Genomic DNA, 25012 nt, shown 5'->3' on the forward strand with positions numbered 1-25012 from the left:
CGGGAGAGGCCACAACAGTGAGAGGCCCGCGTACCACCAAAAAAAAAAAAAAAAAAAAACTGTACACTGTTGTGCATGAACCTGAGACATTTTCCTACATAATTGATTTTATTAAAGTTTTTCCTTTTTTTTTTTTTTTTTTTTTTGCGGTACGCGGCCTCTCACTGTTGAGGCCTCTCCCGTTGCGGGGCACAGGCTCCGGACGCGCAGGCTCAGCGGCCATGGCTCACGGGCCCGGCCGCTCCGCGGCATGGGGGATCTTCCCGGACCGGGGCACGAACCCGTGTTCCCTGCATCGGCAGGTGGACTCTCAACCACTGCGCCACCAGGGAAGCCCTACTACATGATTTTTTTTACTTGTATGAGAAGAGATGAATTGAGATTCAGAAGTTTCCTTTCATTTTTAAATGTTACTACTTAGTAATTCATTATATTGTATTTCTGGAGAAACTGATTAGTCTTCTGTAGGAAGTTTGAAACAAAATTGGTAGAAGTGAGAAAGACATCATTAAATGATAAGTCTTTTCATGTTCACTTATTATTCTTACCCATTTCCTTTTTATTATTTGTTGCAAATACTAGTAAAGCAGGTTTTTATTTTTCATTTTTATTATTATTTTTTTATGTCATAGTGAAAGGAGGCCTTCGGAAGCTTCTGAAATACAAGCATTATTTTAGAGTATCATTGGGTTTGAGCAGGTTTTTAAGAGAAGGTTTTAAGGTGTGATACTGAGTTCTGTTTCTCTTTCCTTTCTTTCCTTGCTTTTGTTTTAATTCAGAGCCAGCAACTGGTGAAAGAAAAAATGGATCTACTGCTGTTGCTGAGGCTGTTACCAGGTAACCAGAGCTGGTTGCTATTTAGAGGAGTTTAATATACAAAGCCACTGGTAATGAGGGGAAGATAATTTATCAAGAGAGGAAAAAAACTTAAAATGAAACTTCAGCATAAAGGATTTAGCAATGTGTTGAATGTAACCCTAGGCTTTCTTATTAATACTTTAATAAAGCTTTTGCTTTACTTAGAATAAGATATTTAATGGCGTTTCCGTTTCTCCCTTTTGTTCATGTGGGAGTGCCCTTTTTTCTTTTTCCGTGGGTGAGATTGAGATTGTTTTTGCTATTGGTGAGGAAACAGGGTTAACAAGAGATAGCCACAGTCATTTTTCCTTTTACGGTCTGCCCCCCCCCACCATAGCCTCAGGCCATTTTCTCTTCTGCCTGCCAAATTAGCTGCAGTCTTGAAGTGTTATTTTTGCTTTGTCATGAATGCTGTAATGCTTTGAGGATGAGTATGACCCCATCCTGAGGCTCTGGTGGTAAGCTTTGCCATCTGGTGGCCGTGAGAATAGAATTGTTTCATTGGTTTCTGGCGTGAGTCATCCAGTATGAAAATACTACCAGTGGTTGTTGAAATATAAGTGAGGATTCTTTTTTTTTTTTTTTTTTTAAGTGAGGATTCTTAAATCAGGCTAGACAGGTACTATAAGTAAATAAAGCAGGCTAGGTGCAAGAGCATGAAATGTTGATGATGACGGCCAGCTGAACGTGTGTCCCATTTAAAGCGGGGGGGGTAGCCCTTGCTCATTTCTAGCCGGTCATTACCATGCACACCTACTGTTGCCAAATCTTTAAAATTTTAAAGAGAAATCAGGATTTTTAAAAATAAAATTTCCTGCTTGTCTGTGGACTAAATTTGATATCCTTAGTTGGAAGTTTCTGACCCATTTGAATCCTTTAATTTGTGCCAGGCTGTGTCTAGAGAGATTAGTTGTTTTCTGGGTTTTTGCATATTTAATCTGAAAGATAAGTACCTTTGAATCCTTATTCAGTTGAAGACTCTTTAATGATGTGTTGAAGAAATCTCTTTGGGTTTAACAGAATTGTGTACCCGACACAACTTGTTATTAGTCTGTACATGTGCTTGTTAAGAGAGAACAGAATATGCTGCTGAAGATTCCTGGACCTTTTGGATGGAATGTAGGGATGGAAAAATAGGGAAAAATCTTGAGGCAGAGGGTTGGATTGGTGGATCATGGAATGAGATTCACTGGTATTGTTGTGAAGCAAGTTTTGTATATGAGAATCTAGATTTTAAGAATCTTCGACTATTTACTTTACCATTGGGTTCACCATAAGAAGTCATTTAAAGTAAGCTCTGTAGCATAGTTTAAATGATCACTGCTTCCTACGCATTTAGGTGAAGCAGTACCACTGTTTTTAAGTATTGTCTGTATCTGGGCACTGTTCAGATTACTTGCTGCCATCTTATTTCTCTCTCACACATTTCATTATTGAAGGTTTTAAGCATATATAAAAGTAAAGAGAATAGTATAATAAACTACCATATATTCATCACATAGTGTCAAAAATTACCAACTTATGACTAGTCTTGATTCATTTACAAATACTTCCAGCACTCTCCTCTCCACTGGATTATTTTTAAGCTAATTCTAGCATTATATCATTTTATCTGTAAATATTTCAATGCTGTCTCTAAAAGATAAGAATTCTTTACTTTGAACTTAACCACAGTACTACTATCATGCTTTTAAAACTGACATTGATTCCTTAATGTCATCAAATATTCGGTATTCAGATTTTTCAGATTCAGAGAAAGGATTTTATTCTCTTTGTGCCTGAAAGGATAATTTCCCGAGGTACTTTTCCTTTCAAAACTAACACAGTATATTGCTTTAATTTGTTTCTTAGTCCCCAGAAGACCATGTCTGCGTTTAGCTGTGTCTGTGAAGCCCAGCAAGAGGATGAGGCTCGAAGTCAGGATTCCCCCTCTGTACCCATCAGGCAAGCATTATTTTCATAGCATCTTTTGGGCTATATTGATTCACAAAATGGTTGGTAGCAAAATCTGGAATATACTGCTACTGTTTTGTGAACTTGAGCTTACTCTTTTATCTGAGGGACTGTGACATATTCTAGGTGGATTTATAAATAAGATGTCAGAAATTTTATTAAATATTTTATAGATATAGATTTTTGTCTTTATCTGCCAGTTCTATCAATTTAAAATGATTCAGTCTTCATAAACTTATGAAAATATATCATTCTGTATTTCTAAGATTATTTCCTTTTACTTAGTTTGAAAATGTTTACTTTTTAAAAAAAATAAATTTATTTATTTATGGCTGTGTCAGGTCTTCTTCATTGCTGTGCGCGGGCTTTCTCTAGTTGCGGTGAGCGGGGGCTGCTCTTCATTGCTGTGCACACACTTCTCACTGCGGTAGCTTCTCTGTTGCGGAGCACTGGGCTCTACGTGCATGGGTTTCAGTAGTTGTGGCTCGTGGACTGTAGAGCACAGGCTCAGTAGTTGTGATGCACAGGCTTAGTTGCTCTGTGGCATGTGGGATCTTCCCAGACCAGGGCTCGAACCCGTGTCCCCTGCATTGGCAGGCAGATTCTTAACCACTGTGCCACCAGGGAAGTCCCGAAAATGTTTACTTTTAACAGACTTTTTATTCCCCTTTAATTTCCCATACGGCAAAACTGAGATAGATGTTCAACATCTCAAATTTAAAGTTTGTCAGACTCGATGGAATTAAAAATTTCCCATAATTTCTTTACTCCTTCATCTCTTAGAACAGCTCTGAAGTGGGAAAAAATTTTTTGAATTACAAAGTATTTCTTCTCTATTAGAAAAGTATCTTGTTTGGAATATGTGGTTCTTATATTTAGTATAGGGAAATAAGTAATGGCAATGGAATAAGTTAGTATTTTCATTATGAAGTGGAATCTTTTACCTCTAGAATTCAATGATTTTGTAATTAGGGAATATAATGATTTGTCAACAGGTATATTCCTAATAGTGTTATTTGCAACATAATTTCTTTTTTTCTTTTTTTTTTTTTTTGGCTGCACCGTGGCTTGCGGGGTCTTAGTTCCCCAGCTAGGGATTGAACCCACGCTCTCGGCAAAGAGAGTGCAGAGTCCTAACTATGGGACTGCCAGGGAATTCCCTGCAACATAATTTCTGTGTTCGTTATTGATAGAAATATTTAAGAGAAACATGTCAGTGCTTTTATTGGACGTTCTGATGATTAAATGTGACCTTGTTGGTATTTCTGGGAATCATATAGCCCAGATGATATCCTCTGTTGTATCAGGAAGCTTGTTAGGCGAAATGCCACCTTGTTTTATTCCAAAAATGGTATGGTGTTGACCCAGCAATTAGGAAATTTATTGATCACATTGTATTGCCTTCCTATTTTAAAATAGAGACTTTTTTCTTTTAACATCTTTATTGGAGTATAATTGCTTTACAATGGTGTGTTAGTTTCTGCTTTATAACAAAGTGAATCAGTTATACATATACATATGTCCCCATATCTCTTCCCTCTTGCATCTCCCTCCCTCCCACCCTCCCTATCCCACCCCTCTAGGTGGTCACAAAGCACCAAGCTGATCTCCCTGTGCTATGCGGCTGCTTCCCACTAGAGACTGTTTTAAGATAGAGAGACTAGGATGCTGGTGATTTTTGTTCAACCTTGGTAGAACAAGGGCCTGAGAATCCAGCTGTTTTTTTTGTTGTTGTTGGTTTTTTAAAAATTTATTTATTTTTTACTTTTGGCTGCGTTGGGTCTTCGTTGCGGTGCATGGGCTTCTCATTGCAGTGGCTTCTCTTGTTGCAGGGCATGGGCTCCAGGCGCATGGGCTTCAGTATTTGTGGCTTGCGGGCTCTAGAACACCGGCTCAGTAGTTGTGGCGCACGGGCTTAGTTGCTCCACAGCATGTGGGATCTTCCCAGATCAGGAATTGAACCCATGTCCCCTGCATTGGCAGGTGGATTTTTAACCACTGTGCCACCAGGGAAGCCCTCCAGCTGGTTTTGATTCCAGTTCCTCTGCAGACAGACCTACACTCAAAACAGAATGGTTAGAATTTTATTAAATATGGAGGTTTTTTCTTCCATGTTTCGCTTTGGATTAATTTTACCCAGGCTTTCCCTGCTAAAATTTGCTTTCTTTGCATCAGTTTCTAAATCTGACATATAGTGACCAGAGTAGAATTGTGTAGCTGGAACTAATGAAGAAAGAGAAGTGTGGTCCTTCTTACAATTACTGAATTTCTTCTGTCTTTTTTCTGGTACTGAAGATTCCTTCTTTATTGTTTCTTGGGAGATTAATATACCACATCTTTATGATAGATCTTTCTTGGAGGGAAGTGACTGTGATTTGAACATCATTTATTTATTTGACTGATGCTAACCCAAGAAAGATAGATACCAAAATTCTGGTATTTGACAGGAATCTGCTGAATATTGCTGATGTTGCAATGAGATACCTTTAGTCTTTAGAGAGAGAAGAATTGTTCCAATTAACAGTTTGGGAGAAAAAAGCAGCCTAATATTTGTCAATTAAGAATTAAAATGTCAAAAATAAAACAAAGAAAAAAAATAAAGTTTTGTTTTAGAAGTAAAACTCTATTCAGAAGTTCTACACTAAATAAATAGCTTCTGAGGTAAAATGTCTGGGCTTATTTAAAGTGTGGGGAACAATGGTAATTGAATTCTTGAAATGGTTAATCAAGTCTTGTCCCTTCTAGCTTTTGGCTCACTTTCATTATTGCTCAGGTGTTGATATGTTAGATGTCTTAAAGATTCAAACATGGGTATTCAGTTCATACTTTGTCTTATGCAGCTAATGTCAATTGAGCATCTGCTGTGTATCTAGCACTGTGCTAAGTAATTTATAAGTATGATCACTTATAAACCAGATAGGTGTTATTCATCTGTCTTCTGGTGATCTTATTCTTACCTATTCTTCACTGGACCATATATCCTCATTCAGTTGAGGTTCCTGACAGAGAAGACACAAGCTCTAACAACCAAATGTATACCAGGCTCTCTTTGGCTAGAACTCTTTTCTAAATCCCACTTTGATCTCCTGTTTTGGTAAACTGAGCTATACAAGATAGAAACCTCAGAGACTTCTCCTTTTTTCTTTCTTCTCCACGATCCAGAGCAGAGCAAGCCCCAAAGAGTTCTTCATGCTTCTTTTTTCTGTCTACCCAGGTCAGTTCAGCTTCTAAGGGTGAGAGCTCCTTCCAAGTTGGAGATAGCTTTTTCTGTCTAGATGGCTCCATCTTTCTCTGGCCAAACACAGCAGCATGTGAAATAGTTTCTAGACCCTTTATCATCCTGGATGTTATCTTCTGGGTATATATCTCAGTTTATGCTTTGTAAAATATGATGACCTGAAACATTCCAGATGTTTTTCCATGGTCAGTTCAGAATGGGTTCTTTTAATCTTTATTTTGGTTATTATATATTTAACGCAACCTAAAAATGCATTAGTATGTTGTTTTTTATAGTACAGTGATGCATTGAACTTATGGTTTACTAAAAAGTTAGAAGTTATGGGCATTTTCTATATGATGAACACAGTTATACAATTAGTTAATCTGAAAGTAGATTTTTGCAGTTAATTGATTGAGAGAACATTCTTTTGTTGAAAGTAAATTTATTAAGCACTTTATATTAAACCCCGTGTTGTGTTTTAAGTATGGAGATGAATAAGATGTGAATGTCAAGTTTCTGTGTAACCTGCTCACTTGGAGTTAATCTGGGCCTAGTTAATCTGTGTATTGTTGAGAGCATTTAAGAAAGCTCCTAGGCACCTCAGGGCTTCTTGGTATCTGGTTTGTAGGAGACATGCATCAAATGCTTGTGGGATATATGAATAAATCACTGATAGCCAAATGGGAAGATTAATGAAAAGAAATATCTTGAACTGTGAGGAACCAAGTCATTCTGAAATGGTTAGTTGTAGATAATGTCAATATAGCTAGCAAAGCTAGAATCTCACCTACAACTCTTTCCTTTACAGATTGGGTTTCTTTTCCTAAAATTATTAGTCAAGGGGCGTAATGAACAGTATCTAGAATGCTAGGAGTCATTTAAGGAATATTAGAACCATTAATAAAGCCAAATGAGACATCTTGACCTAGTTGATCTGTTTTGAAGTAGATCCCTAAGTTGCCTTCAGTGTCTATGACTTCAATAATAGTTTTGCATCTTTTGTTTACCTTATTTTCCTGTGTCAGTTTTCAGAGTTCATAGCTAATGGAGAGAAGAAATTTTATGGCTATTTTACCATCATGGTGGAATAGTCCTGTGTACCGTTATTTTTTCACAGGACTGAAATTATGATGAGAAATCTTGTAAGGTCATATACTCGGTCACCTTATTTTCACCCTTCCCCACATATCTCAGTGTGTCAAATTATGGTTCCCCCTTGACACACACACACACACACACACACACTCACACTTACACTCACACATACACTTGCTTACTTGATATGGTTTCTTTTTTTTTGACATGGTTTCTTTATGTGCTTGATTTTCAGGGGGAACTTGCTGCATTTTCCAAGTACTCAAGATGAAGAGGAGAAGGGAAGATTAGAAGGTGACCAAAGGACCAGGCAGAGTCAACAGCCTATGAAGCCCAGTAGTCCTGTCAAAGACCCTGCTTCTCCTATCTCCCAGGAGATGGCCACACAGGAGCCATCCAGTCCTCAAGGGGAAGCAATGGAGATAGATATGCCAGAAGGCCAGAAAGAAGGACAGAATGCCAGTCAGGAAAAATCTAGTGAAGCCTTGATTGAAAGGCCCAGCCAAAATAACGTAGGAATCCAGACCATAGAGCATTCCCTGTGGGTCCCCGAAACTGTTTCAGCAGCAACTCAGACTGTAAAGAATGTGTGTGAACAAGGGACCAGTACAATGGACCAGAACTCTGGAAAACAAGATGCCACAGTTCAGACTGAGAGGGGGAGTGGTGAGAAACCAGTCAGTGCTCCTGGGGATGATACAGAGTCACTCCATAGCCAGGTGAGAGAACATATAGGGTACCTCAGGGGCCCTGTTTTCAACTTTCTGGATTCCCAGAGAATTTAAGTTTTGGTACTTCTACTTAATGATAATTCTTAACAGTTTTATACAGACCAGTGGTTAAAGGATAAAAACAATTCATCCAGGATTGGGATAGGGTAGTGAAAATTATGGGTAGCTATAGCCAATAAGATAATCTTTCAGGGAAAATGGAATAGTGCTAGAGTTTGTCAAGTAGGTCTTTACAGGAAGAGAAAGCCAGGAATATAGTCTGGGTCCTGTAATACTTTTCTACATTCAATCTTTCCTTCTGCCATAATTTCTCATCCTCCTTTATAACCATAAGAGCTAATTGCTTGTCCCCCAAGTCTGTTTAACCAGTCTTCCCAAGAACTGAGAGAGTAGAAAGTAAAGGAGGAAGGAGTAGAAGAAGCATGAAGGATAGTGTATCACAGTATTGTAAACAAAGAACGCTAACAGGGAAAGTCCCCGGGTGACCAGGGGCTGCAGAAAGAGGCTAGGAATCGACATACTGGGAAGAAAAGGTTTGGGGCTGATGAATGTGAGACTGGAAGAAGAACAGGTTCTTGGGACTAGAGTAGGGAAGTGTAGGTACTAGTGAAAATCGAGTGGGTAAGAAGTGGTGGTAGTAATGTACATGCTCACAAGAGGAAGTTCATAAAATTTCATTAGTAATAGTGGTTAAATTGCCTTTTCAGTTGCTCTGGTAGATCATCGTCCCTTGGGATCTGCCTAGGAAAGCTTCACTAGTGATGTGCCTCTCATTCGAATGGTCCAAGTTGTTTGTTTTATAAAAATAAAATAATTCCTATTTATTGAACACCTACAGTATATCAGCATTGTGCTCAAGACAACCCATGAGGTTGGTATTATTATTCCCATTTCACAGGTAAAGAAACCAAGCAGAAGAGAGGTTAAGTAACTTGCCCAAGATTTTGCCATCAGTAGGTGGCAGAACTGGAATTTGAACTCAGCATATCTGACTTCAGAATCGGTATTCTTTTCATTATGCTATGTTGCTTTTCTATTTTTAAATCACAGCTTGTGTAGTCTTGTTCTGTTTATCCATGCCTCTCCAAAAATTCTGTTTATATTAGCCTTTTATAGTAACACAGCCTCTGAGACCTAAGACCTTATCAATTCAGGTAGTTTCAAAATAGCGTAGCCTTTTGGATATAGGGGCTGTAGCACATCAGACCCTATTTTGCAGCTGTTTATTTTTGCCCTTAATATAAAGTGTTTGATTCTGCCACATAGTAATTTGGTTTCTCTGCCTTTATAAAAAGAGTTCAACTTTATCTTAAAGCAGCAATCATGTAGGTGCCACTAGATTGTATTTTCCTTTACTTCCTCATATTCTCCCTCTGTCAAATAGGGAAATAATTTCTGTTCCTGTCTCAACATGATGATAGGAGCCAGTGAGCCAGAGCTCAGGCTTTGGAGTCAGACATCATCTGGATGTTGTGAAAGTTGAGATAAAGCTTGCAAAGCTCTTAGCACTGGGTCTGACACACAGTAAATGCTCAATATGTGTTGGCTACTGCTACAACCTATTGATTATTATTGTTTTAACTACTACTACTGCAGCTGTTACCAGCACAACCACCACTTATGCTATACTATTACTATGTCATACAGAGTGAAATGACATATTTAAGAGCTAGTTGCTCTTGCTAAGGAAAGAAAAGTGCTAGAAAAATGCAGATGCTGATTGGGTATAGAGTTTCCGTTGAGAAAGATAAAAAAAAGTTCTGGAGGTGGATATGATGATGTTTTTACAATAATGTGAATGTACATAATGCTACAAACTGTATATTTAAAAATGGTTAAAATGGTAAATTTTATGTTAAATATATTTTACCACAATAAAAAAGTAAAAATGGTGGGTACAGTAACAGAAATTGGGGTTGGTGTGCCATCTTTTGAAGAATGGTTGGAAAATGAGGAACGCTGTATGGAGGTTTTCCAAGCATCAGTGCTTTTTTATCCCTTGCACTCTGGGTAGGACTCAGTTCACTACTCAGAGAAAAACATAGGCAGCCTACATTTGACATTCCTTAAATTTCCATTTATGTGGCAAGTGGGCCTGGAGCCAGGTTTTCTATGAAGTGAAAGTGTGGTTTTACTTTTATTTTATCTTCCCTTAATTATAACAAGATCCTCAAGCTATTTATCTTTACAGAAACCTCTTTTCAGAAGACTATTTGAAGAGAGTAAGCATAACTTTCTTTTTATCTGCCCTCTTTCCCTTTTCTCCTTTCTTATTCTATCAGACATGTTTATTTAGGTATCTCTTTTGAAGTGATCATTTGTCTGGCTGTTGTAATGAAAGAATACAGGGAGGCTTTTTGGCCGCATTTCAGGGATATATAAAGCGCACTGAAACCTTTTAGACCCCTGTGTGTGCAGGCAGGAAGTCCAGGCTGCCATGGTTCTGATGCATGCACCCTGATGACTGACGTATGCCCTGACCATTCATTAACCAGAGTTGTATATACAGAAGTATTTTAAGGAATTGGTTGAATAAGTTTCCATGCATTTTATTTTATTTATATTTATTCACATAATTTTCATAGATATTTCACCCCTAACATGAAGTTGGAGTGCAAATTATTCAGAGAAATTACTTCAGGTAAATTACTACTACACTATCAGGAAAAAACCAGACTCATTATTGCAGTGGTAAATATAACTCTTTTGAAAGACTTAGATACCTTGACACTGACTGCAGAAAGTAAAATCAGTCTACTATAGGGGAAATAAGGTAGGAGAAAAAAGTGTGCATTTCCTCTCACAGTTGCAGAGCCATGGGGTAGAAGGGAGGTGGGGGGCTTGGATATGGATAAATGTGATCTAAGTGTTATGAAAAAACATGTAGGTAACAGTTGTCATAAAAATGTAGGGTCTTATTTAAACTATATAACTGATTATGGTACAACTAGATATGAAATTCTAATTTGCTAATGTTCTCTGTTTCTGGACACTAGCACTACAATCTCTTATTTGGAATAGATCAAATATTTCATATTTAATTCTAGGAGAAATCAGTGTGTCTTGTTCCAGGTATAAATATACCGTAGTTTTCACTTACTAATGTGGGAAAAACAGACTGCACTGAGATTAACAGATGTTATTGTTTTATATAAAGTTCTAAAGAATGCCTTCCTTTTATCTGAAGAGCTGTTGTAAGTGTAAACTTGAATGCTGATTGACAAGTTGGCAACAAAACCAGGATTACAATCTCAATGTGCTTTTAGGGGGTCAAAGTTTCACTTAAATATCCTAGATATAAGTGCTAGATGTTATGCTTTTAATTTAGGCAGAAATAGGTTGTTTAAGGTGAAACTGATACAGACTTTTCCTAGCCTCTGGCTAGACAGCTGGTCCATCCCTAGTGTTACCTATAGGTGAATAGAAACAAAGCAACGGGAAAATTTCATCACATTAGATTCATGGACCCTCTGAACAGTGCTCATCATGAAGCAGTTGACTTGTGATGCTGACAGTTTGCAGTGAGACTCTCTATTTTTTATCATAGGGAGAGGAAGAGTTTGATATGCCTCAGCCCCCTCATGGCCATGTCTTGCATCGCCACATGAGAACAATTCGTGAGGTTCGCACACTTGTCACTCGTGTCATCACAGATGTGTATTATGTGGACGGAACAGAGGTAGAGAGAAAAGTAACTGAGGTAATGTACACTGTGGGTCTATGTGGCAAATTTTTTTCAATAGAAGAATTACCCTGGCTCTCTACCTGCTCCCCTCTTCTCTATACAACTAGCTACTAACACTGTGTTTTCTTTAATCCTTTTATGAGAAAGATATAACAACTGGGCTAGAGTTCTGAGTTCTGTCTTTCCCAACCATGGGTTTGCTGTTTGACCTCTGGTCACTTATTTAACCAGTCCCATCATGCATGCTGTATCTATAAAGAACAGATTGATAAATCTCTCTCATGGGTAAAGATTTTATGTGTTTAAAAAAATTTTTTTTTTTAATTGTAGTTGATTTACACTGTTTTGTCCATCTCTGCTGTACAGCGAAGTGACTCAGTTTTACACATAGAGACGTGCTTTTTTTATATTCTTTTCCATTATGGTTTATCCCAGGATGTTGAATATAGTTCCCTGTTACGTGTTTTTTTTGTTGTTTTTTTTTGTTTTTGTTTTTGTTTTTTTTGTGGTACATGGGCCTCTCACTGTCGTGGCCTCTCCCGTTGCGGAGCACAGGCTCCGGACGCGCAGGCTCAGCGGCCATGGCTCACGGGCCCAGCCGCTCCGCGGCATGTGGGATCCTCCCAGACCGGGGCACGAACCCGTGTCCCCTGTATCGGCAGGCGGATTCTCAACCACTGCGCCACCAGGGAAGCCCACGTGTTATTTTTAATCCGTGGAAACTAATGAAGTGTAGAACTCCCTGCTTAGCTGCATGTATTTTCTCATCGTTTCTCACTGTTTTCTCACGTGTTACCATTTTTTACTCATTCGTCTTGGTTTCCATTCGTGTGTGGTTATGAACCTGTTAGTAGGAGATGTACCATTTTTTTTTTTGATTATTTAATTTATTTTTTTGGCTGCGTTGGGTCTTTGTTGCTGCGGGGGCTACTCTTCGGTGCAGTGCATGGGCTTCTCATTGCGGTGGCTTCTCTTGTGATGGAGCACAGGCTCTAGGTGCACGGGCTTCAGTAGTTGCAGCACTTGGGCTCAATACTTGTGGTGCGTGGGCTCTAGGGCTCGTGCGCTTCAGTAGTTGTGACGCACAGGCTTAGTTGCTCCGTGACATGTGGGGTCTTCCCAGACCAGGGCTTGAACCCATGTCCCCTGCATTGGCAGGCAGATTCTTAACCACTGTGCCACCAGGGAAGTCCCGGAGATGAACCTTTATTTCTTAGTAGGATTCATTATGGACTAATTCCCAGTGTCAGCATAATATTGGTGTTTATTGACTGTTATAGTGTAAAACGCTGTATGCTGACTTTGTTTAGATCTAATACTTGCCGAGGTTAGGGAGATTTTCTAGAATTAAAGATCTGGCACTTTTGTCTTGGTACATATGTTAATATCTGGGAACCATTTTAGTAATTGATAAGAGGCATAGCTATTCTATTCCTTAGTCAAGCACTTTTCTTTAATTCTGCCAGCTACCCATATAGGAGATTGTGCTCAGGGAGAATTAAACTGGTGTATAGTTTTATTTATTTTTTTGAAATTTTTTTAATATATAAATTTATTTATTTATTTGGCTGCGTTGGGTCTTTGTTGCTACGTGCGGGCTTTTCTTTAGTTGCGGCGAGCAGGCTTTCTCTAGTTGCAGTGACCGGGGCTACTCTTCATTGCGGTGCACGGACTTCTCATTGCAGTGGCTTCTTTTGTTGTGGCGTGTGGGCTCTAGAGTGTAGGCTCAGTAGTTGTGGTGCATGGGCTTAGTTGCCCTGTGGCATATGGGATCTTCCCGGACCAGGGCTTGTACCTGTGTCCACTGCATTGGCAGGTGGATTCTAAACCACTGTGCCACCTGGGAAGTCCAAAACTGGTATATAGTTTTAAGTGGAACATATTATTGCTATTGTTCATTAATGGGCCATTGTGGCCCTCATGTCAGAAAGCATTTTATATTAGTTTGAGAAATTGTCTTTTTTTTTTTTTTTTTTTTTTGGTTGTGCTGTGCAGCTTGCAGGATCTTAGTTCTCCGACTAGGGATTGAACCTGGGCCCTCGGCAGTGAAAGCATGGAGTCCTAACAACTGGACCGCCAGGGAGTTCCCAATTCTTTATTTATTATACACTAAATTCCAGAAATATTTCTTTTAAAAAGTTGATTTACCTTCAATTTTATGTTTACGAAATTTTTTTCAATGTTATTACTATTTTGGAAAAATGGTGAGCTTAGCAGCTTTACAGAAAAAATTTGCTTTCATGAAAAGTTTTTGTAACTGTTGTAGTCTACACTGAACTATGTGCCAGGTACCATTTTTAAGTGTTATACATATTACTTTATTTAATATTTTTATGGTGCTTTCTAAAGTATATTTTTGGAAACAGCAGGCCTGCTAGATACTCTGAGAGGGAAAACAAAGTTCCATGGTCATAAATATTAAGTTTGAGAAAACACCTAGTGCTGTAACTGCCCCCAACCCCACCATGGAGATTCACAGTGCATATTACATTAAAGGCTCTAAGAAGCCCTCCAGTAAAGATATCTATTTTGGGACTTCCCTGGTGGTCCAGTGGGTAAGACTCCGTGCTCCCAATGCAGGGGCCCAGGTTCGATCCCTGGTCGGGAAGCTAGATCCCGCATGCATGCCACAACTATGAGCCCGCATGCTGCAACTAAAAGATCCCGCACACCACAACAGAGACTCCACAACTAAGAACCGGCGCAGCCAAAGTAAATGAATAAATGTTTTTTAAAATCTATTTTATTGTGTAACACAGCATTTTCTAAATTTATTTGACCATTGAACATTTTTTAAAGTAATGTGTATTATACGCCTATGCTACATAGTTTGGGAAACACTTGCCATAATTAAATAAAATAGTAATAGCAATTAACATTTATTGAGCACTAGCTATATGCCAGGCACTCTACTTTTTTTTTTTTTGAATTTTTGAATTTTATTTATTTTTTATACAGCAGGTTCTTATTAGTTATCTATTTTATACATATTAGTGTATACACGTCAATCCCAATCTCCCAATTCATCACACCCCACCACCCCACCAACCTTCCTCCCTTAGTGTCTGTACGTTTGTTCTCTACATCTGTGTCTCTCCTTCTGCCAGGCACTATTCTAAGGACTTTTATGTGATTTAACTCATTTAATTCTCACAACCAAGCTGTGAGGTAGATATTGTTATTCCCATTTTGCACTCAAGAAACTGACATAGCAAGTTAAAATCACTTGCCTAATGCTACAAAGCTAATAAACAGAGGAACTAGAATTCATCCCAGGCAGTCTAATTCCACAGCCTGCATTCCTAACTACTACATTGTGCTGTCTCTTAAGAGTGAAAGGGATGTGTGTCAAACGGAAGGTGTGTGTAGTAGTTCAGAAGAGGAGGAAATGTGTCTGAAGAGAATTTTGATAAAGCCTTTCTGGGTGAGGGCCAGAAAGTACTTGAGTTGGACACTGAAGGTTTTAGATATTGGGAGATACAGGGAAAGGGTGTTCTATATAGAAAGAAGGCTTGGTGAGCAAAGAAAGGCACAGAGGCAGAAAGTAAAGAGCACAGATGTGGGAACAGTACATTTGGTAGGCAGCTCAAAGATGTGTAGAGGTGTGAAGGTGGACAGGTTGACGTCAGAGGATTCTGGGAACTTTCCTTCCCTCATCTCTTGTAGCCTTTGTTTATTGTATTTTAAAAATTTTATTCATTTATTTACGAGCAACTTCTTTTTTGCTGTGTTCCTAGCACTATGGCGGGCACTGAGACTAAGAAGATAAAAAGACAGGGTCCCTACTCTCTTAGGAACTTATTTACACTTGACATGCAACAAATCCAGAACTTGTGGTTGCTGTAGTAGAGGTATGGAAAGATGTGTTAGAAAGAGGGGCCAGAGCCTGCTAGCTTACCTGAAGGTGACTAAAAGAACTCACAGAAGATGTCGTGCTCAAAGTGGGGCAGATAAGATCGAAGGGCAGGGGAGAAGGACACTGCAGGTAGAATGAAAAGGTTTGTAAATATGTAGACAGCATGGCATGCTTAATGAATATTTAGAATGTGACAAGGACGGTAGGGTAGGGAATGGTGAGAGAGGATGCTCTTGAGGTTGGTAAGGGCCCAGAGCATAAGGCTTTGTATATCATAGAAGAGAGTTTAGATTTTTATCTTTTGTGTGATGGAAAGCCTTTAAAGAATTTGAGGGAAAGGGATGACGTGCTCAGATTTGCATGTTGGAAAGGTCCAATTGGCAGCAGTGTAACAATTGATTGGAATGGGAGAGGTTAGAAGCATAGTTCAGACAAGAGGCAATGAGTGTCAAATTAGGACAGTGGTAGTGGGGATTGAGAGGAGGGAAATAGATGTAAAAAAATACATATATAGAAGGTGAAATTGATAGACTTTGGTGAATTCCTGAATGTGGGGATTGTGGGAGAGGGAGGAATCATATATGATGCCTGGGCAGATAGATGGAGGTACCATTTACTGAGAGAATATAAGTAGGACACTGGTTTGAGAGAGAAGATCCTTCATGCAGTAAATATTTACTGAGGACCTCTTTTGTGGCAGGCACTGTGCTATTTTGAGGATAAATCCAGGAAAGAAGATGGTTACTACTCTGTCTTAATGTGGCCTCTGTAGTCTAGTAGGAGGGACACACAGGAAAAAAATAAGCAAATACATTAAAAAGATCATAAGAGTCCACCTTGGAGCCTGGGCCCAAGTCATTATAAGAGCAAGGGCTCAACTTTTGAACAGTTGCAAAGGCAGGTATAGTTAGCTACTGTTCTTTGGGCCTCTACTCTCCAAATGAGACACAGCCTGGAGCCCCAGCCCTCTAGGCTGGTCTTGCCCCTGCTCATTTGCCGTGTCCAAGAGAAGGAGTTGACTTAAGTTCTGAGCTCACAACACCTGCTTTAGTCAAGTGACCTTGGAAGATTATGCTGACTCACATCCAGCTAAAGAAGGCAAGTTGGATGATAGGAGATGGTGATTGGAGAATGGTGAGATTTTTGGAGGTGCTGCAGTTTCTGGTAATGACCCTGGTAGTAGCAGATGGCTGAGGTAGAGTAGAGGAAAAGGTTAATGGTGGTAATTAGATCAGGAAAGATTGTTGCTGGATGGGTCATCTGATGGATGTTAGCCTCAGAAAATGACAGTGGAAGGTAGGCTGTGAACCAGGAGTATAAGGTGTTCATGCATGAGAGTCAGTAATTGGTAGAACGTTGGTGAGTAACAACGAGGGAAGGAGAGAGTTTAACAGAATGGCAAATAATGATTTGGTAGGAGCAAGAAGTGGGGAGTTAGAAATGATCTGTTAATGGCAGTGGGGAGCAAGGAGGCCTCTCATCTCCAAACTCTTGAATTGAGGTTTGGTTGAGAAAAACCAGCCCCTGCTACAGAGAGCTGCAGGGGATATGAGATACACTGGGGATGTCCAGGATTCATTCATTGAATGAATTGAAGGCAAGGAAATGAAGAGAAGATGACAGATTGAGTTTTGGATGGGTTAAATTGCAGGTGTCCCTAGTACATACAGGGGGAAGAGTTTAGTAGGCATTCGCATCCGTGAATTTGGAGCTGAGTCATCATTGTATTGTTGGTAGACAGGCCGGAATAAGTCAGGTAAGACTGGCCAGAGAAAGCATGGGAGAGTGAGGAAAGGAATGAGAACAGAGTCCTGGGAAATACTAATTTAAAAGGAATAGGCAGAGAAAGAGGAACCAAAAAACAAGTACAAATAGAAGTAGCTAAAGAGGTAGAATGAAAGGAAGAAAAAGTGACTTTATAGATTTTAGAGGAGAAGAGATTTTCAAGAAGGGAGGGGTCAAAAATAATCATTTAATCATCTTATAGCATTATTTAAACATGTGTGCATTGCATACTGTCTCCCAGAGAGATTGTAAACTCTTTGAGGGAAGAGTCTGTCTTTTACTTCTCCATATTTTCTGTGATAATTAGCACGATAAGGCATGAACAGGCTAGGGTAGGAAAGCAAATGTGCAGCACCTGTGCTGTAATTTCTCAATCCTGTGCCCATAGAGGACATTGCTGATTGGTCCTAGAACCTTTCCTCACTAAACCTGGGAATTAGCCTTAGTGGCTGCTTAAAACTGAGCTCCAGGCAACCACTACCAATCCATCAAAGTAGGCATGTGAGTGAGATAAAGTCAGTTTGATATTCCTGTCCTCTATAGATACCAGAAATTCATATATTTTGATCATTGCCTTTTTGGTTTTCATTATGGTAAATAGTGATACCATTATATAGCTATTTTTGCCTATAATTTTTAATTTCCTTGATCACATATTGAAAGGTAATAGAAAATATATAATTTCAAAAAACATGTAAGGCTACCCACTGCTATAGTTATGTACCCAGAAGGGCTCCTAACCACTTCTTTCTCTAACCTACCTACTTCCTTACCTTTCTTCTGTTAGACAGGGAATTACCTGTGTCCTCTGGGTTGGAATCCTTGCTGGGTTCTCAGCAGCCAAAGGTTGTGAACTTGTCCAGTAAAAAGATAATTTAACTTAGCTCAGGATAGAGGTCTCTTTCTTCTGATCTAGTACCATCTTTATTTTATTTTTTATTGAGATATGTATTCCCTGTAGAATGCACAGGTCTTAAATGTTCAGTGACTTTGACAGTTATATGTAATCACTACTAAAAGCAAGATATAGAACATTTCCATTACTCCAGAAAGTTCCCTCCTAATTCCCACCTTTCTGAATTGAAATTTCTTGCCATTTAGGATTTTCCAACCATCACCTGAGCATTATGTTATTGTGGCTTTTTTAAGCTCTTGTATCCATTTCTTCCTTGCAGGAGACTGAAGAGCCAGTTGTAGAGTGTCAGGAGTGTGAAACTGAAGTTTCCCCTTCACAGACTGGGGGCTCTTCAGGTGACCTGGGGGATATCAGCTCCTTCTCCTCCAAGGCATCCAGCTTACACCGCACGTCAAGTGGGACAAGTCTCTCAGCCATGCACAGCAGTGGCAGCTCAGGGAGAGGAGCCGGACCACTCAAAGGGAAAACCAGTGGGACAGAACCCGCAGATTTTGCCTTGCCCAGCTCCCGAGGAGGCCCAGGAAAACTGAGGTGCAGACAGGGTCTCCAGAGAGAGAGCCACAGCAGGGGCAGGGTTGCTGACGTTTTAATATCACGGGAAAAGGGGAGTAATGGGAAGTCCCCGCATCCTCCTCCTAGGATAAATCAACTCCTTCCTCCCCTTTCGTTCCTCTCCTATTTTGGGTTTGCATGGGAGGTAGGGTGGAGCCCTCTGGGAGGCAGACTTCCTGAGAAACTGTAGAAAACAGGTGAGGGGACTTTGGGAAAGCTGGCACATATTCCTGTCCCCCAGCCCCCATTTTCTGCAGCCTATGAGTGTTTTGGTTGGGAGTACAGAAAGTTTGGGGTAGCGGCCCCAACTTGACACATTCCCTAGCTTTTTGTTTTCCTCTACAGGTATCCAGAGCCTGAAGTACAAGAGAAGGCAGGGCAGAAATGGATGTGCTGTTTTTGAGGGCAGCAGTAGGAAGCTTTGTCAGGAGGGAATAGACTTGGCATATAGAGGGATGTCCCTTACTTGTTATCCTGTACTCCTGCTCCCAGCTAATTGGGTGGTGGGTGTGTGGACCAGCTTCCTGCTGCCCTGGAGGCTCAGCACATGTTGGCCTGGCATGTAGTCTGAGGACCAAGGGGAGACTGTGAAGAAAGGATCCAGTAGCAGGTGCTATCAGACTAACCTGTCTTCATTCTCTAGTCCTAGAAAAGGGGTCAGTCAGACAGGGACGCCAGTGTGTGAGGAGGATGGTGATGCGGGCCTTGGCATCAGACAGGGAGGGAAGGCTCCCGTCACGCCTCGTGGGCGCGGGCGAAGGGGCCGCCCGCCTTCTCGGACCACTGGAACCAGGTACCCGGGTAGTGTGAGATACACTTAGTCTATGACTTGTTCAGAAAAAAAGGGAGTAGAGAGAAGAGAGGGGAGTAGAGAGTATGTGGGGTGTCAGGAGGGAGAAGAGGGGCCCACACTGACCGGGGAGTGGGCAGGGTTCAGAGTGAGGCTGCTGAGACACCAGGCTTCTGCCTGTGATGGGTTAGCAAAGAATGGGCTGGAGACCCATGGACAAAGGAGTGGGAAAATTGGTAGATAAGTACTGCTGTCTGCTTATTCTCACTGCCTTCTCCTTTCTCTTATCTCTCTTTAGGGAAACAGCTGTGCCTGGCCCCTTGGGCATAGAGGACATTTCACCCAGCATGTCGCCAGACGATAAATCCTTCACCCGTATCGTGCCCCGCGTGCCAGACTCCACCAGACGAGCAGACATGGGTGCTGGTGCTTTGCGTCGAAGCGACTCTCCAGAGATTCCTTTCCAGACTGCTTCTGGCCCTTCTGATGGCTTAGATGCCTCCTCTCCAGGGAACAGCTTTGTAGGGCTCCGTGTTGTAGCCAAGTGGTCATCCAATGGCTATTTTTACTCTGGAAAAATCACACGAGATGTTGGAGCTGGGAAGTATAAATTGCTCTTTGATGATGGGTATGAGTGTGATGTGTTGGGCAAAGACATTCTGCTGTGTGACCCCATCCCACTGGATACAGAAGTGACAGCCCTTTCGGAGGATGAGTATTTCAGTGCAGGTAATAAAAGAGGCAAGACCTCTCTTAACACCTCTCCAGTCCTCCAATACCAACAGCATTCACGGCAGCCTGAGTACTTTTCTGTGCTCTCTAAAGTCAAATTTCATTCCTAACACTGGTTACTCTCACCGCTGGCTTTTTTGTTCTTCTTTATTGCTTGTTTATTTTTGAATAAACTTCTTATTTTGGAAAAATTTTATATATACAGAAAAGTTGCAAAGTACAGAGTATTAATAATATATAGAGTTCCCATGAATCCCTCACCCAGCTTTCCCGTTTCCCTATTGTTAACATTTTACGTTAACGTGGAACGTTTGTCAAAACTAAGAAAACTACCTTGGCTCGTTACTATTAACTAAATTCCCAACTTTTTTGGATTTCACCAGCTGTTCCATGTTGTTTTTCTGTCCCAGGATCCAATCCAGGATTACTGTATTGCATTTAGTCCTCATGTGTCTTTTTATTTTCTTTTTTAAAAAATAAATTTATTTATTTATTTTTGGCTGCGTTGGGTCTTCGTTGCTGCACGTGGGCTTTCTCTGTTTGCAGTGAGCGGGGACTACTCTTTGTTGCGGTGCGTGGGCTTCTCATTGCGGTGGCTTCTCTTGTTGTGGACCATGGGCTCTAGGTGCGTGGGCTTCAGTAGTTGTGGCACGTGGGCTCGGTAGTTGTGGCTCGTGGGCTCAGTAGTTGTGGCTCACGGGCTCTAGAGTGCAGGCTCAGTAATTGTGGCTTGCGGGCTCTAGAACACAGGCTCAGTAGTTGTGGTGCATAGGTTTAGTTGCTCCACAGCATGTGGGATCTTCCTGGACCAGGGCTTGAACCCGTGTCCCCTGCATTGGCAGGCGGATTCTTAGCCACTGCGCCACCAGGGAAGCCCCCTCATGTGTCTTTTGTTCTCTGATCTGTAACAATTTCTGAATCTTTTCTTGTTTTTCATGACCTTGGCGGTTTTGAGGAGTACTGGTCAGGTATTTTTTGAATGTCCTTCAGTTTGGGTTTGTCTCATGTTTTCTCTTGATTAGGTTGGCGTTATGCGTTTTTTGAAAAGAATGCTGCAGAAGTGAAGTGTCTTTCTCAACACATTGTATGTGGGAGGGGAGTATGTGACATCCAAAGGGCACCTCTGCTGATATTAACCTTCATCATCGGTGAAGGTGGTGTTTGCCAAGTTTCTCCATTGTAAAGTTAGTGTTTTTCCCTTTCCATTTTCTATTCTTTCACCATTGACTTGTAAAGTTACTGCATTTCTTGATGGGAACCTTAGGTAGCTGAGTGTGGCAAATATATTGAGATATTTTTGCTTAGCAGGAGGTTGTTAGTGCTGTGTTTGTATGTCTGCACACCCACCACTTACTCTCTGGTTTGGAAAAATGGTGCCTTTTTTTTTTTTTTTTTTTTTTAATTTAAACCGGTACAGTTCCCTGTACCGGTGATGGTGAGAGATTTCTGTCTGTTATGACTGTTTCATGTGCCCATTCTTTGAATATATTGCCTCTTTTCTGTGAAGTAATTTGGGAATACATGTTTGCATTGAGTTTGTCATTTAAAAACATCCTTTTTCTGGGGGATTTTTTGGAACAAGGATTGGTATATAATGGGCAAAAATGCCTCTCTTGAAGTCTCTTCAGACTTTCTCGTGATTTGGACTCCTGAGTAGTTGCTGTTTGCCCCTTTATTTCATTGTTATATGGGCCACTTCACCTTCTAGTTCTGGATAACACTTAGCTCCATGTAGCATCAGTTAGTAGCACATGGATTGAGATCTTTTATGACCTGTGACTTACATAGTTTGTATCAAATGCATTTGTTCCTCTTTCCGGTGTAAAGCCTCTCTTGGATGTCCACATTAGGCCCTCTTAAGAAAGAGGCAGTTCTCTATCCTGAGTGAATTATGGCATACAGGGGAGGGGATTCTGTGTCCCATTGATTGAGGCTGTCTGCTAATGTTAACACTGGACTGTTTCTAGTTCTAGTAGCTCGTCATTAGTGTGAAGTGTATTGTTGGCCTTGGGCTTCATTGTGCTCTTGAGGGGTCTTTTTGATTTAGAGATTTAAGCCAGGAGATGAACAAGCAAGGAGAAAGAGAGTGATTCTGTGGCATAGGTAAGGGAGAGAACCAAGGCCTGCTTTCTCCTCTTTCTTTTTTTTTCCCTTGGTGCATGCTCTGGGTTTCTTTTAGCCCTTCATTTAAGCACAGGCTAATGGGAGAGAACAAATGAATCCTTCTGTTCATAGGAGTGAGAAAGTATTCACATTAGTGCCCTGTTTTTATATCATATGTGTGTTGCATTTATGTTTATATTTATATATATATCTTTTTCATAGGATTGGAAATGGGTCTTGCTCAAGATCACACAGCTTGGTGGTAGCAGAATTAGGCCTAGGCTCAGGTCTCCTGAATTCTAGCCCAGTTTCCTTTTATACCCCATATCGTGTTCCTTCTAATCTAGAGGCCTTATCTTGAGGTTCTGAATCAGAACAATAGCAGAAAAGTAGATAATAAGGAGGGAAGATTAGGGAGGAGAGGCAGAATTTATTTTTTTCCTTTCTCTGCTCTATATCTCTATTTTGATTTTGCTACACAGACACATGCTCTCTCTCTTTGAATGATGTCATCTTTCATCTACAATTTAACTCAAGAATTATCACCCAGCCTCCAAAGAAACCAAGAAGGAAAGGTCTAGTAAAGTTGTAATGGGACTGTTTAACAAACCACATGCCGTTTCACTTCAAGAACCATTTGAACCGCTAACAACCTGCAAAGGCTGGCTTTAGGAAGCTTTATTTTATAACTGAAGGGCTCCTCCTTCTGAGAAGCTTCACGTTCCAGGGTGGTGTCTACATGTACCCTAAGTGGTGCGGTGTCTGGGATTGACAGTCAGGGTTCTGTTCAGCCCTAACTGCAGTCCTCTGTTGTACCTTCTCTCATTCCCTGACTCAGACCTGCTCTGAGTGGATGCTGAGCAGCCTAAACAGCAAGCTGCTTTTATGTTTTTCCTACCCAGGAGTGGTGAAGGGGCATAGGAAGGAGTCTGGAGAGCTGTACTACAGCATTGAAAAAGAAGGCCAAAGGAAGTGGTATAAGCGAATGGCTGTCATCTTGTCCTTGGAGCAAGGAAACAGACTGAGAGAGCAGTATGGCCTAGGCCCATATGAGGCAGTGACGCCCCTCACCAAGGCAGCAGATATCAGCTTAGGTAAGACCTTTGCTTCCTGAACAGCTAACTGCCTCTGGACCCTGGCCTGCTTGTGGTAGGAGGAGTGGTTTTTAGAGCAATCAGTAATGCTTCCCTGAATCTTATCATTCCTTTGTCGTTTATGAGATGGTAATGAGCCAGTTTTTTTGGAGCCACTGCATAGCTCTGTTTTCTCGCCAAGACCAAATAGTAAGTCCTCAGATTTTTTTTGGCCTCCCCAGTTCTATAAGGGACCCAGCACATTTTAGTCATGGCAGAGACTGAAACAGAAAATATGGTGGCCTTAAAAGAGGCTTCCTGCCGCCATGGGAGGTGGGGGAAAGGGTGTGGTGGTCTCTGAATCAGGCTGTGCCCAGCTTCTTGGCGTTCAGGGCCTCAGACCATGGGAGTTGACTCACCTTCGGCTTATCCTCCCATAGACAATTTGGTGGAAGGGAAACGGAAGCGGCGAAGTAACATCAGCTCCCCCGCCACCCCCACTGCCTCCAGCAGCAGCAGTACAACCCCTACCCGAAAGATCACAGAAAGCCCTCGTGCCTCCACCGGAGTTCCCTCAGGCAAAAGAAAACTTACCACTTCTGAGGAGGAACGGTCCCCTGCCAAGCGAGGCCGGAAATCTGCCACCGTGAGACCTGGTGAGTGCTCCCTTTTGCCTCATCCTCCCTCAGACCACAGCGAATGCAGGGTCAGCTGCTGGAGAGACGGAGCCTGATACACGCAATGGTTCCTCCGTCCCGGTTACGCAGCTGGAGTCCTGCACAAGCCTCCATCTCCCAGCAGAGTCCAGTCGGGTAGATAGGAAGCTGGGTCTTGATTGGCAACATCCACTGACCCCTGTGTTGGTTCTAGGAGGGAGAGGAAATGTAATGCATTTTGAGCAGATTCAAAATAGGTGAAATTTTTCTTAGACCTCTTCCTTTTCCTGGCACCATCTCCCTCTGGAAGCTCTGCTCCCCTCTCCCTGTGCTCAGGGCCCTTTGGCTTTCCCAGATGTCCTTTTGAAAGCCAGTACCTTGGCTTGTATCTCCCCTCTCCCTACCTACCCCCAAATAACCCCTTCCTAGTCCCTCAAGTCATATTAATAGAGGAGTTCAATCCATTTATTGTTTACTGGGTCTCTACTGTGACCCAGGCCCAGCCACTGTGGCTTCTGGAGACACAGAGGTAAAGTCCTCAGACTCTGCCCCAAGGGCGCTTTCTGAGTCTCACAAACTGAGGAAGTTCATTGGTTGGTACATCGTCCTGACACCAGAGCTGCTTTTGTTTCCTGTGTATTTGAGTTGTGTCATCTCCATATCTATCTAACGCCTCTGCTGTGTTACAGGGTATGTGAGGCATGGAATTAAGTGCGTCATACATACTACCTCATATAATCCCTATGAGGTATAGGTGCTAGAATTCATTTTCTAGTTGAAGAATCTGAGGCACAGAAAAGTTGGCTAACTTTCCCAAGGTGACACGGTAATCCAGAATTCAGACTCAGGCAGTCTTTGAAGTCCAGGCTTATACATGGTACATCAGACTGTTCTCTTGCTGCTGGTTTTATTTTAGGGAGGCATGACCTGTCTGTCCTCTTAGCCTCCTAATGAGCCTACGATTCAGCTTCTCCAAGTCAGGTATTTGTTTTCTTCTCGAGGATTTA

The 25012-nt window shown here is 41.2% G+C and overlaps 1 protein-coding gene across 3 annotated transcripts in view; it reads left to right on the forward strand.

Moving 5' to 3' along the window:
- Nucleotides 1–25012, forward strand: part of TP53BP1 (tumor protein p53 binding protein 1) — a 64169-nt gene that overhangs the window by 32960 nt on the left and 6197 nt on the right. For all 3 annotated transcript variants that reach the window (XM_007114200.3, XM_024115826.2, XM_007114201.3), the window contains 9 exons: nucleotides 780–837; nucleotides 2710–2802; nucleotides 7362–7845; nucleotides 11405–11557; nucleotides 18359–18630; nucleotides 19295–19444; nucleotides 19740–20170; nucleotides 23179–23370; nucleotides 23790–24005. In XM_007114200.3, coding sequence (XP_007114262.2) covers nucleotides 780–837; nucleotides 2710–2802; nucleotides 7362–7845; nucleotides 11405–11557; nucleotides 18359–18630; nucleotides 19295–19444; nucleotides 19740–20170; nucleotides 23179–23370; nucleotides 23790–24005 — 2049 coding nt within the window. The remainder of the gene's footprint in view (nucleotides 1–779; nucleotides 838–2709; nucleotides 2803–7361; nucleotides 7846–11404; nucleotides 11558–18358; nucleotides 18631–19294; nucleotides 19445–19739; nucleotides 20171–23178; nucleotides 23371–23789; nucleotides 24006–25012) is intronic.

This window comes from Physeter macrocephalus, chromosome 11, assembly GCF_002837175.3.
Source record: "Physeter macrocephalus isolate SW-GA chromosome 11, ASM283717v5, whole genome shotgun sequence".
NCBI lineage: Eukaryota > Metazoa > Chordata > Mammalia > Artiodactyla > Physeteridae > Physeter > Physeter macrocephalus.